Source organism: Mauremys reevesii, linkage group 1 (genome assembly GCF_016161935.1).
Source record: "Mauremys reevesii isolate NIE-2019 linkage group 1, ASM1616193v1, whole genome shotgun sequence".
NCBI classification, from domain to species: Eukaryota; Metazoa; Chordata; order Testudines; family Geoemydidae; genus Mauremys; species Mauremys reevesii.
In genome coordinates this window covers 332,205,955-332,220,201 of record NC_052623.1, presented here as the reverse complement: position 1 = coordinate 332,220,201, position 14,247 = coordinate 332,205,955, and the positions used below count along the sequence as shown (strand labels likewise).

Here is a 14,247-nt window from a genome sequence, read left to right as displayed (position 1 = left end):
GTCACCATGTGATTGAGTGGGGCCAGCAAATCTTGTCAAAAATCTCGGGGCCACGTGACCCCCCTCCCACATCACCTCTGGCTTCTGCTCAACAGGGAGGAGGGGTCTCGGGGCTCCAGCACCACAGGACATGCCTGCTGTGGCTCAGGGCTTCAGCAGGAGCAGGGATGAAGCCCTGAGCCCAAGCAGGCGCCTGCCATGGGGCTGAAGCCCCAAGCTCCTCCTCCGTGCAGAGCTGAAGCCCCGAGCCTTGGCAGGAGCGCCCCAGCTCTTGAACTTCTGAAGATTGTTGTATGCGGCTTGGAAGGTGAGTTTTGGCTGCCCGTGCACTACAGGGAGCAATGCTGTACTGTCATGGAGATGTACCAGACGATCTTTCAGGTTTTTCCATCTGTGTCTTTTATGATAGGCAAAGGGAAGGGCAACTAGGAAAGATATATTTTGAAAAGGAATTAGATGGTGCTCTCAACTCTGGTGAGCCTAAAAATGAAGAGCTGCTGCTCTTGGTTAAAACTCAGTGTCCTTGTAGTGTAACAAGTGGGTCAAGCAGAGCCACTGTGTGCAGAGCACAGGGATGAATGAGTTCTAATCCCACCTCTGATAGTGACTTGTGTGGTCTTGAGCAAGTATTTTAACATCGGTGTGTCAGTGTTTCCCCACGTGTAAAGTAGGAATAGTAATAATATGTGCTCACCTCCTTCACATGGGTGTTGGGATGGAATTAGTAAAAAGGGTGAGAATAATTAGTAGTCCTCTCTCTGGATCAGCCTCCATACACTTAGTATTGAACGCATATTATTTTTACCATTTTGTCAGCAGTTTAAATTTTTTTTAAAATCAGCTGCACAAATTGCTGTGTGCAGTAAAACAATAAGGTCACATCCTCCTTTGCCTAGTGCTGCATGGATGGAGAGAGATCCTGCCCATTACACACTTGCTGTAGGAATCCTCCTGGCCAGGGCTGACTTCCAGTGGAGAGTTTGGGCACCATGAAGTGAGGTGACCTTTGTTTTCCCCAGAGCAGGATCCATGATGGCAGAATCATACTCTCTGGCTATGGACAATGGAGACAGGGAGGCTGAGCAAATATTTAATCCACACACTAGATACCATGCTCCTTGGGCATATGGTGAGTGAGCCAGTGTTTTAGCCATGCATCTGCTAGCTCCTTCTTGAGCACCACGGAAGGATCTTGCCTCCTATATGGGCAAGGAGGAAGAGGCTCCATATGTCCTCTTTCTTGCCCTGTGCTTCAACAAAACACAGGCAGGATTTAACCCTTGTTATGTAGTATTAATTATACAGAAGTTAAAAAGCATCTGATAAATAAGAGATCAGTCATTCTCATAGCTGTGCTCCTTCAGTTAAATTCACCATGAGATCAACCCACTGATTCACAGAGAGTTTGATAGTGCACAAAAGAAACTCACATTCATAATCAAATTCCTCAGGCCAGTAAAAATGAGCATATGGGACAGGTAGTCCCTGTCCTTCTCTGAGATTTTGTGTCTGCTTCTCTATATGGGCTATTTTATCATTCTATGTAAGTGGCTTCAAAGTATTTTGAATTTTCTTTTTTTTTTTTTCAGACCCTCATTGAAATATTTCAAAGAATTGGTACCACCAACATTGCAGATCTCATTGCTGGGCTACTCACCATTTTTATTTGTATGGTAGTTAAAGAAATAAATGATCGATTCAAACACAAAATCCCTGTTCCTATTCCTATAGAAGTAATTGTGGTAAGCAAAGTACCCTAATAAGAAACATAGCAGACTGGGCTGATTGCAGGAATATCAGAGCAATGTTCCAGTATTAAAACCATTGTTTTATTTGATTCCAGATAATAGTAGCCACAGGGATCTCATATGCTGCTGACCTGGAAAAAAAGTACAATGCAGGCATTGTTAAAACCATTCCTAGAGGGTGAGTGCACTTATCTTCTGAGACACAGCTAATATTTTAAATGGCTATTAATGAGACTAGTAAAAGAATACTCATGAGAATCAGAGAGAGACACAGTCTGGTTCACAGCCAAACATTTCCTGAATTCTAGTCCTGGCTCTGTCACTAATTGTCTCCATGGCCTTTGGTAAGCATCCCCCTAGCTGTACAATGGGAATAATAATATTTCCTTTGTAAAGCATTTTGAGATCTATGGATGAAAATGCTATATAAGAGCTAGGTACCCCCCACATACCCCAGCTAGCCCAAGGCCCCTTTAAACCCAGTGATGGGGCTGGATCTGGGGAGGGGCAGGGCTGGGGGTGCTCCGGTTGGGGCCTCTTACTGTGTGCCGGACTCCAGTTGCTAGTCCTGGCCAGGCTGTGGAGGGACGAGACCTCTGCCCCCTGCTTCCTGCCCCCATAGCTCCCCAGTCACGGAGGAGAGGTCACTGTATGGGGAGCTGCCCCGCCATCTGACCAACCCCCATGCCTAAGGGAAAATGGCGCCAAAATACAAGTTCGTCCAGCGTGCCATTTTCCCTAAGGCCGGCCCTGTCAATAGGACCAGGATTTGGGCCATATTGAACAAGGTAATCTTGTTGTATGGTCTGCAAGTGTTCCCATCTTTTTGTTAATTTGAAATATTATTGTTCACGTTATCAGTAGTATGTATGTCCTGCTGCCTTGAAGCTTCTTGACAAATCTAGTAAACACAGAATTTGATTAAAATTGATAATGTAAATATATTTTCTTAAATATTAGGTTTTTGCCTCCTGAGCCTCCAGCTGTCAGTATGTTTTCAGAAATGATAGCAGCCGCATTTTCCATTGCTGTGGTCGCTTATGCTATCGCTGTGTCTGTGGCAAAAATCTATGCAAAGAAACATGACTATCCTATTGATGGAAATCAGGTATATGAAACCCAATTAATTTAAAAACAAATTAAATGTAATTTGGGCATGAAGGATGCTTATATGTCCAAACTGGAAAAGAAATTATACAGATTTATCAGACACAAGTGAAACTCTCATATGTGAAATTAATTAAACTATTTGAAAAAGCAGATAAGATATGGTCCTGTGATACAGTCAGTGATACATAGAGATGAGACTGGTGTGAGCTACCCAGGATACTGAACCAGAGCCTCAGTCCTAGTTAATCTCCTGTGTTGTTCCAGTGACATCAAGGCACTGAAAGATGCTCTCAAGAGGCAATGAGGATAACCATTATGTAGGGGAATTCTGTGGTGATGTAAACCTGGAATAATTGACTTAATGTGGCCTGCTTCCACTTCTCTCCATAGAGAGTGTTCTGAGGTGGCTGGTGGTAGGGAGGGGCAATGCTGGGCTGGTGAACCAGTACCTGGAAGACCACTCCAGTCAGCTTAAGTTAGGCCTGACCTACAGTTAGTTTTTGTATCAGTTTAACTCTTTCAATTGGGAGTATGATTTTATGCCTATATTATTAAATTGGCACATCCCCTTAGTGTAGACACAGTTATACTGATATTAATGTGTGTATGTCTGTACAGCTTACTCCTGTAAATGTATGGGTGTAAGCTGTGCCAGTATCGGAACCTTTATACCACTATCACTGCATCCATACTGAGGCGTTGGGGTTGTATTGCTTTAACTATAGCCATTTCTAAACTCCTCTATGTTGGCCATTGTGTATCATCAAACTATAATACACAATGTTAACATTGGGAAACACTTTAAATTAAGGTTGCCTAACATGTCTTCACTTGTAGTTGAATAAGGCTAAGTGGGTAGTACAGCTGCATGTACTGTTTTCAACATTCTACCTACACTGCCCTGTTCCAGAAGACATTACGTAGTGATTACAGTAGCTGAATGATTGGTAATCAAACAAAATTATGTTCCTTCTAGTACTAATACTATGCCTAGCAAACATTCAACAACAAAAAGTCCTAGAAAGAAAGATTGATTACTAGTCTACTTAAACTAGATGAGTGAAAAATAATAACAGCATAAAAACAGGCAATGAAAGAAGGTTTGAGGGAGGATCAGTTACCTTCTTTCATCAGTGATAATTAGGGCCCTACCAAATTCACGGCCATGAAAAACACATCATAGACCGTGAAATCTGGTCTCCCCCCATGAAATTTGGTCTTTTGTGTGCTTTTACCCATACTATACAGATTTCATGGGGGAGACGAGTGTTTCTCAAATTGGGGGTCCTGACCCAAAAGGGAGTTGTAGGGGGGTCACAAAGTTATTTTACAGGGGTTGCAGTATTGCCAACCTTACTTCTGCGGTGCCTTCAGAGCTGGGTGGCTGGAGAGTGGCAGTTTGTTGGCCAGGTGCCCAGTTCTGAAGGCAGCGCCCCACCAGCAGCAGTGCAGAAGTAAGGGTGGCAATACTATACTACACCACCCTTTACTTCTGTGCTGCTGCCTTCAGAGCTGGGCGGCTGGAGAGTGGCAGCTGCTGACTGAGGGCCCGACTCTGCAGTCAGCAGCACAGAAGTAAGGGTGGCAATACCATACCATGTCATCCTTACTTCTGCGCTGGTTCTGGCAGCAGTTCTGCCGTCAGAGCTGGGCTCCTGACCAGCTGCCACTGCCCTCCAACTGCCCAGCTCTGAAAGCAGTGCCACTGCCAGCAGCAGCACAGAAGTAAGGGTAGTGGTACCACAACCCCCCCCCCCTACAATAACCTTATGACCTCCTCCACAACTCCTTTTTGGGTCATGACCCCTACAATTACAACACTGAAATTTCATATTTAAATAGCTGAACTCATGAAATTTATGACTTTTTAAATCATATGTCCGTGAAATTGACCAAAATGGACTGTGAATTTGGTAGACTCATAGATTTTCAAACTTAACGATAGTAACAGTCACTGATCTATCTCTAGCATCTTCTTCCAGAGCAAAGTTGTGTTGAAATCTGTGTGGATCATCTAAGTCTGTTCTGTTTAAGGATCTGGCTTCAAGATCCTACCCTGGTAGTAAAACCTTTTACATAAACTAAGGGCTCGTCTAAACAGTTTTTGTACCAATGTAACTATATTGGTTTAGAAACTGATATATTGAAACCCCCCATGTATGATGCTGTTATACTGGTATAAAAATGCTTATATTTATTTAGATAGCTTATTTTGGTAAATTTATGGAATTAAGCTATACCATTACCAACATAGGCATCTTTATTCTGGTACAACTGTGTCCACACTAGGGGATTGCACCAATTTAACTATATTGGTTTCTAAGATGATGTAGTTAAATCAGTAAAAAAAACTATGTGCAGATCACCTCTGAAATACTTAACAGCAGCTGTTGTAATGAATCCAGTATTTTGTGTAAGCCTACTGTACTTATCACTTTACAGGCTCCTATAAGGAAATGTTATCTTTGCTGTGCAAACAGGGGGCTGGAACAATTTTTATAGTAGGGGTGCTGAGAACCATTGAACCAAACTCTAAACCCTGTACAGTAACTCCTCACTTAAAGTACTTCCGGTTAACATTGTTTCCTTGTTACCTTGCTGATCAATTAGGGAATATGCTCATTTAAAGTTGTATAATGCTCCTTTCTAAGTTGTTTGGCAGCCACCTGCTTTGTCCACTGCTTGCAGGAAGAGCAGCCCGTTGGAGCTAGCTGGTGGGGGCTTGTAATCAGAGTGGACCGGCAGCCCCCCTGTCAGCTCCTCGCTCCCCTAAGTTCCCTGTGCTGCAGCTGCCCAGCAGGCTAGCAATTGCCGATACTTAAGACTGGGGTCAGCTACTTAAAGGGGAAATGTGCATCTCTCGCTCTCAGACACATGGTGTGTGTCTCGGTCTGCTATGCTCTCTCCCCTTTCTCCATGCCTGCTGCCTTGTAGAGTGAGGCTACATTAACAACCAGTTAACCCTTGAGGGCTCAGCCAAATGCTAGTTCATCATTTAGCACTAATGCATTCCCTGGGAAATATCCCACCCTCTGACTCCACCACCTCAACCAAGCTTCACAATCATCATTGCTGTGTACCAGTATTAAATTGTTTGTTTAAAATTTATACTCTCTGTGTGTGTGTGTGTGTGTGTGTATATATATATATATATATATAGTCTTTTGTCTGGTGAAAAAATTTCCCTGGAACCAAACCTCCTCATTTACATTAAATCTTATGGGGAAATTGGATCTGCTTAGCATAGTTTCACTTAAAGTCACATTTTTCAGGAACATAACTACAACGTTAAGTGAGGAGTTACTGTATAAGATGGAAACCTTTTCAAACCGGGGGGTGCTGCTTCCCCAGCACCTCTAGTTTCAGCACCTATGCATGTAAATGACATCTTAAAAAATCTACATTTACATCATCATCTAATCTTTTTCTAGGAATTTATTGCCTATGGGATCAGCAATGTGTTTGCAGGAACTTTCTCTTGTTTTGTTGCTACCACTACTCTGTCACGTACTGCTGTCCAGGAAAGCACTGGTGGGAAAACCCAGGTAATGGGTTTATTTTACTATTAATTTTAAAGATATTTCAGTTTAATATTGCATAGGGCAAAGACTTCACAGACGGTTAACTCCAATATGTTTGTATGTATGATGCTGGTTGGGCTGACAGTGGGATTTGAACCTAGGTCATGTAGTGGTAAATGCATGAAACACCACTGCTAAAGCTAAAGGCCAGCATAATGCAAATGGAGCCTGTAACACTCACAAACTTCTTATGTGGACCAGCTACTAGAGGGACACAAAGACTTTCCTAGTGTGGGTTATACGTTACATAATAACAACTGTACACTATTTATTTAATAGTAGGGCTATTCAGAAGATAAGTAGCAGGTAGAATATGGAGCTGGTGTGGATTTCTCCTCTTCCCTTACACAAAGTCACCCTTTCCCAAGGTACTAATTTCTGATGATTTACATGGACTGATGAGACTTTATCACCTTGTACAGTTGAATTGTTTCTGGATTTGGCTGTGTATACTTAAACATACTAAATATTTTAACAGGTCTCCTTGTTTACAAAGAAATATAAAATATACCAACATATGCATTATTCGTAGTAAGTTTGAAAACATAGCAGAGAGTCTAAAAATACTTGTTTCATATCAACACTACTATTGTCTTTGCAGGTTGCCAGCATAATCTCAGCAGGGATTGTACTGATTGCCATTGTGGCTCTGGGGAAACTGCTAGAGCCCGTACAGAAGGTACGATGCTTCTCCTGTCTAGCACTCTTACCCCTTCACCATTTTGGCCATATGCTCAGCTGATGTAAATTGGAGTAGCAGCTCCATTTGGAACTGTGCAGATTTATACCAGAAGACTATCTGCCTCATAGTGTACAATTTTAATTTACTTAATAACCAGAAAACTGGCCCAAAACATACAGAGTGTTCTCTCTTCTGCATAACTCAGTTTTCACAATCTCTCTTGGCAGTCTGTATTGGCAGCTGTTGTCATTGCCAACTTGAAAGGGATGTTCATGGAGGTGTTTGAAGTTCCTCGTTTGTGGAGGCAGAATAAGGTGGATGCTGTAAGTCATTTACTTTTTTCCTAAATGTTTTGGTTCTAGTTCTCTTTTTGTGTTTTAACCCCACCCAATTTACTCATAACTTCCACACTTTGTTAACAGAAACAGAATTTTGTATTGTTAACACCAAAAGACTTTAAAACAGATTATCTGGTCCATTAACGCAGTTTTGTGTTAGTCTGCCAACACAAAACTCCCCTAAAGCCAGCAGATCCAGCCAGTGAAAATCTCCCCCTGTGTAGGAGGCACCTGTGGCAGCTTCTATATCACATTCATTCCTAGTCTCCCATCAGAAGGGGTGTGTCTAGAGGAAAGGGGGTTGATCAGGTGCCATCCCTTGCTGTTAACAACCAGCAAAGTTTAGAGTTGCCTTCTAGTTCAATCAGCTGAGCTGCAGATTAATGTAAAGACAGCCTGAAGTCACTTTTACCACCCCCCCCCTCTGGTCTTTTGCTGAGCACAGTTTGGCAGAATAAGAGAATCTGGCCCCTTATATTCAAATTCTGAACCAATGCATAACCAATCCCCAAATGTTCCCATATAGCCTGCAACAACAACATTAGTGTGGACCATGCCTGGACCAATATCATCACAGTCCTCACCAAATAAATGTTTTTTTCTTACTTGGAGCAGTAATAATCTGTGCTGGAATGTGTGCATAGGGGCCCTTGCTGTGTCAAGGATTGTATACACAATTACATCTAGACTGTGCCCTCAGACCCATCTAATCTCATCCCAAGGCACCCTCATATCTCTTATTGGAGTTTTTGTGTAGCATGCTTGTGGGAATCAAGTATTGCATGGAAAGTATCATCTCCACATAATCCCTGATATGCAAATATTTTCTCATGAATGCCTATGAACAGTGCCCTGCCTGTAGCCAAATCCCAAATTCCTTACTCAATTTTTACTCAGTCCTTTTCTTGGGTAAAAATCTCATTGACTTCAGTGGGAGCAGATGGTGCTCAGCACCTTACAGGGTTGGGCCCAATGGGAGTTTCTGAGCTATGACTCAGTAAGGAGTAAGGAGTTCAGGAATTAGCCCAAGTAGGCAGCACAGACTTCAAAATGTGTGTCCCCCCACCTTCCCCACCCGGTTTATTTGAAATACTACCCATTTGTGGTACAGATCCTCAGGGACGCCCGGGGGGGGGGGGGGGAAGAGGCAGGGCCGCCCAGAGGGGGGGGCAAGAGGGGCAATTTACCCCAGGCCCCGAGCCCCACGGGGGCCCCCACCAGAGTTTTTCGGGGCCCCTGGAGCGGGGTCCCTCACTCACTCCGGGGTGCCCGGCAAACTCTTGCAGGGCCGGGCACAGGAGCTTCTGCCGTTCCCGGTCTTCGCCGGCGGGGGGTCCTTCCGCTCCGGGGCAGAAGGACCCCCCGCTGGCGAATTACCTCCGAAGACGGAGCGGGACCCGCCGCCGAAGTGCAGCCCGGTCTTTGGCGGTAATTCGCGGCGCGGGAGTTTTCCGTTCGGGACCGCCGCCGGCGTGCCCGAAGACCCGCGCGGGCTCCTCCGCCGAATTACCGCCGAAGACCGGGCTGCGCTTCGGCGGCGGGTCCCGCTTTGGCGGTAATTCGGCGGCGGGGGGTCCCCACCGCGGGTCTTCGGGGCACTTTGGCGGCGGGTCCCGGAACGGAAGGGCCCCCTGCTGCCGAAGACCCCGGGTCCCCAGAATCCTCTGGGCGGCCCTGCAGATCCTTCTCCCAGAAATAAGTGGAAGCCCTCCTTTGCCACTACATATCTGAGGGCAGACTGTCACCCTACAATAAATTAGGTTCTTGGGGAAATATATTGCTTCAAATTACTGGAGTGAAAATAACAAAAGTAGCTGCTGCTTGAGAGAAGTAAAGACAATGAAAAATTGTATCCTCTTTAACTGTACAAGGGATAACTGAGTCCCTGCTAGACTTCATTACCTTAGAATAGCTTGATAATTTATTGCCTGAAAAACAAATATGAATAATAAACAAAACAAAGATGGGCAAAACTGGCTTGGAAATAAAGGAAGAGTTTAATATAGAAGTCAGCACATAGTTTGGGTATTTTGACCATCTTAAAGCTTAAATTCTTTTGTTGCTATTATGATTTGGTGTAGTGATTTTCTGCTGTGAGCAGAAGCTATTTTCTTTTTTAATTCAGAGACACTGTGTTCGTTTTTTCCTCTCTAGATGATCTGGATTTTCACATTTGTGGCATCCATCATTCTTGGTCTTGATTTGGGATTACTTGCTGGCCTTGTGTTCGGATTACTGACAGTTGTGGTGAGAGTTCAGTTGTAAGTAACACAGAAACAGAAAAGCCAGTCAGTGCTATAAGTAAGGGAATTTAGGGAAAAGGAGAGAATTTATGTCTGAAAATCAGTCATACTGACCATGATTTTGAAGTGAAAGAAAATCTACCCTTCTGTTTCTGAAAGAGTGTTCATAGATTCCAAAGCCAGAATGTACTGTGTTGTAGTCACATTGATGTAAAGGATGCATGCATTATTTTTGTGATTGATCTACTCTATTTTTTACCTGGCCACCTGTCATTTAGATACCCATAAGAGATCTTAAAAGGGATGGAAGCATTCAAAATAAAGTATAAGAAGATATACGAGTAGCCATACTTTATCAATTACTATTCACTCAGTATAGAACAGTACCACCGGGGGGAGGGGGAAGACACATGTTGAGACAGATAACATTCTGGCAAGTAACATTCTCAGCAGCTACTTATTGTGGATGTCATTATAAGGTTCCTGTAGAGTAGAAGACATGTGCAGTCATATGTGTGTAGGGTGACCAGACAGCAAATGTGTGAAAAATCGGGACAGGGAGTGGGGGGTAATAGGAGCCTATGTAAGAAAAAGACCCAAAAATCGGGACTATCCCTATAAAATCGGGACATCTGGTCACCCTATATGTGTGCTGTGTGACCATTCCTCCACCTTCACCCCACCCACACTTTATTGCTGCTTTAAGATTCCATTCCAAGGTTCACATTTTAGCTGTTGACTATGGCTCTGGTGTTCCCCGCACTGCCTAGCATGGATGAGAGCAAACATGTGGAAGAATAAGTGAGACTGAATGGAGGTGATGGGTGACTTCACAGGATGTTGCTCCACTGCTCAGCCACCTCATAACTCTCTCTTGCTGAATATAGAAGATAACAACTTTCCTTCCTCCTGGAATCCAGAAAGCAAAGCTGACATCAAAGCCAGTCCATAGCTTTGCTGTCAGAAGGTGCTTAAAAGTGGTGCAGTCAGTATGCTTGAGCCGCCATGCACCAAAGTGCATCACATCCAAGCAAGGGCCTGCTATATCCAAGGGAATCCCCTGCGCAGCCTCCTGCTGGGGCTATTCCGTTTGCTGATTCTCACTATTCTGTACAAGGTTACGTGTAACAAGTCATCCCATGTTATACGTTCCTCAAGTGAATGTTAACTTTACACCATGTTTTCTTTTTGTTTCTGTTAGTCCCTCGTGGGGTGGCCTTGGGAACGTTCCTGGCACAGACCTCTACAAGAATGTCAAGGACTACAAAACTGTAAGTGTTTCTGACTGGTTATTTTCCTAATGGCAGCCTGCAAGCTAAGGTGAGGTATGGAGTTCTACCTTGCAGCTCTATGGAGCACAGCTCCTGAAGATAATGGATCTCAATGTAAAAATGTCCATCTGGAGCCAAGTGGTCAGACCACATTGCATGCTGGGAGCAATAGTTTCTGGGAACTAAATCTTTATATTAAAAGTGAAGGTAGCTAGCAATCAGCTCCTTTTTATATAAATTAGGTGCCAGCTTGGATTCTTGGCAAGTAATCAAACTGATGCTCTATTAGGCTAAATCTGGGTGCTGCTGCTAATTAGGTAAATGTAATATCCATGCTTGACCTTGAAATTATTTTGACAACAGGTTGTTGAACCAGAAGGAGTGAAGATTCTCAGATTTTCCAGTCCTATTTTTTATGCTAATATAGATGGATTGAAAAGCAGCCTGAAATCCACCGTAAGTAGTCTGTGATGATTTTGAAGGTTTGCTATTTAATTGGCTTTGGAATTTCTACAGCTGTTTGCCTACATAAAACAAAAATCATTTTGATAACTTGGTCCTGGTTTCTATAGGTGGGATTTGATGCAATTCGTGTGCATAACAAGAGGCTCAAAGCACTGAGGATGATACAGAAACTGATCAAGAAGGGAAAATTAAAAGCAACTAAGGTAAAGACAAGGACATTGAGGTCAATTGTAATTGGGACAAAATACAACATGGTTTTACAAAAGTTAGATCGTGCCAAACCAACCTGATCTCCTTCTTTGAGAAGGTAACATTTTTTAGACAAAGGAAATGCAGTGGATCTAATTTATCTCGATTTCAGTAAGGCATTTGATACAGTTTCACATGGGGAATTATTAGCTAATTTGGAAAAGATGGGGATCAGTATGAAAATTGAAAGGTGGATAAGGAACTGGTTAAAGGGGAGACAACGGGTCATACTGAAAGGTAAATTGTCAGGCTGGAGGGAGGTTGCTAGTGGAGTTCCCCAGGGATCGGTTTTGGGACCAATCTTATTTAATCTTTTTATTACTGACCTTGGCACAAAAAGTGGGAACGTGCTAATAAAGTTTGCGGATGACACAAAGCTGGGAGGTATTGCCAATACAGAGAAGGACTGGAAGATCTGGATGACCTTGTAAACTGGAGTAATAGTAATAGGATGAAATTTAATAGTGAAAAGTGCAAGGTGATGCATTTAGGAATTAATAACAAGAACTATTGTTATAAGCTGGGGAGGCATCAGTTGGAAGTAACAGAGGAGTTGAAGGACCTCGGAGTATTGGTTGATCACAGGATGACTATGAGCCGCCAATGTGATATATGGCTTTGAAAAAAGCCAATGCGGTCTTGGGATGCATCAGGCGAGGTATTTCCAGTGGAGATAAGGAGGTGTTAGTATTGTTCTACAAGGCACTGGTGAGACCTCATCTGGAATACTGTGTGCAGTTCTGGTCTCCCATGTTTAAGAAGGATGAATTCAAACTGGAACAGGTTCAGAGAAGGACTACTAGGATGATCCGAGGAATGGAAAACCTGTCATATGAAAGGAGACTCAAAGAGATTGGCTTGTTTAGCCTAACCAAAAGAAGGCTGAGGGGAGATCTGATTGCTCTCTATAAATATAACAGAAGAATAAATACCAGGGAAGGAGAGGAATTATTTAAGCTCAGTACCAATGTGGATACAAGAACAAATGGATATAAACTGGCTATCAGGAAGTTTTAGACTTGAAATTAGACAAAGGTTTCTAACCATCAGAGGAGTGAAGTTCTGGAACAGCCTTCCAAGGGGATTAGCGGGGGCAAAAGACATATCTGGCTTCAAGACTAAGCTTGATAAGTTTATGGAGGGGATGGTATAATGGGATAGCCTAATTTTTGGCAATTAGTTCGTCTTTGACTACTAGCGGTAAATATGCCCGATGGGATGTTAAATGGGGTGGGATCTGAGTTACTACAGAGAATTCTTTCCTGGGTGTCTGGCTGGTGAATCTTGCCCATGTGCTCAGGGTTAGCTGATCGCCATATTTGGGGTCGGGACGGAATTTTCCTCCAGGGCAGATTGGCAGAATCCCAGGGGGGTTTCGCCTTCCTCTGCAGTGTGGGGCATGGGTCACTTGCTGGAAGGTTCTCTGCACCTTGAAGTCTTTAAACCATGATTTGAGGTCTTCAATGGCTCAGACACAGATCTGATACAGGAGTGGGTGGGTGAGATTCTGTGGCCTGCATTGTGCAGGAGGTCAGACTAGATGATCATAATGGTCCCTTCTGACCTTAAAGTCTATGATTCTATGATTCTATGAAAGTTTAATTTTTTTCTGCTCTTTGTTAAAGGGTTACTGTCATGGCTAATAGCTCTATATGAGGCAAGCTGGCTTTGTTTTGGTTCACATTGATGTGATGTAAGCTTCCATGTATTTTATTTTTTAAATAAAGAAGAGATAGTTTTGACAGATCATTGTTATAGGAAGTATGGACCCTACATGGGACTTGGGAAGCTAGGGGTGAAAACCATGCATCAGGCCACTGGAGGCAACTACACTTAGTGGTAATCTCTGTGGTGTAGCAAAGACCATGTTTAGCTGTGTTCCCAGAAGGTGGCAGCATTCACCCAAAAGACAGCAGACTAGGCTGTGTTAGGGTATGTCTACACTACCAGATTAGTTCGATTTAACTTAATTCAAATTTGTGGAATCGACCTTACAAAGTCGAATTTGTGTGTCCACACTAAGGACACTAATTCGACTTTGTGAGTCCACACTAACGGGGCAAGCGTCGACATTGGAAGCGGTGCACTGTGGGAAGCTATCCCACAGTTCCCACAGTCCCCGCTGCCCATTTGAATTCTGGGATTTCCCCACAATGCATGCTGGGGGGAAAAATGTTTCGAGGGTGGTCTTGGGTAACTGTCATCATTCAAGGTGCTTTCAGACGTCTCAAGGGGAGATGGAGAAGCTTACTGACTCGCTCGGATCTCAGCGAAACCAATATCCCCATTGTTATTGCAGCTTGCTGTGTGCTCCACAATCTCTGTGAGAGCAAGGGGGAGACCTTTATGGCGGGATGGGAGGTTGAGGCAAATCGCCTGGCTGCTGATTACGCTCAGCCAGACAGCCGTGCAATTAGAAGAGCCCAGCGGGAAGTGCTGTGCATCCGGGAGGCTTTGAAAGCTAGGTTCCTCAGCGAGCAGCGAGACCTCTGACTGTTCAGTTTCTTTACAGAGAAGCTGAACCTGCCCCTGCTTCAGTTACTGTTGACGTTCTTCTGCA

At 43.7% G+C, this 14,247-nt stretch overlaps 1 protein-coding gene across 1 annotated transcript in view; it reads left to right on the top strand.

Moving 5' to 3' along the window:
- LOC120396106 (pendrin-like) overlaps positions 1-14,247 on the top strand; it is a 37,034-nt gene that overhangs the window by 9,428 nt on the left and 13,359 nt on the right. The window contains exons 6-15 of the mRNA XM_039521032.1: positions 1,590-1,742; positions 1,844-1,926; positions 2,709-2,856; positions 6,290-6,403; positions 7,041-7,118; positions 7,349-7,444; positions 9,614-9,720; positions 10,904-10,973; positions 11,337-11,429; positions 11,546-11,641. Coding sequence (XP_039376966.1) covers positions 1,590-1,742; positions 1,844-1,926; positions 2,709-2,856; positions 6,290-6,403; positions 7,041-7,118; positions 7,349-7,444; positions 9,614-9,720; positions 10,904-10,973; positions 11,337-11,429; positions 11,546-11,641 — 1,038 coding nt within the window. The remainder of the gene's footprint in view (positions 1-1,589; positions 1,743-1,843; positions 1,927-2,708; positions 2,857-6,289; positions 6,404-7,040; positions 7,119-7,348; positions 7,445-9,613; positions 9,721-10,903; positions 10,974-11,336; positions 11,430-11,545; positions 11,642-14,247) is intronic.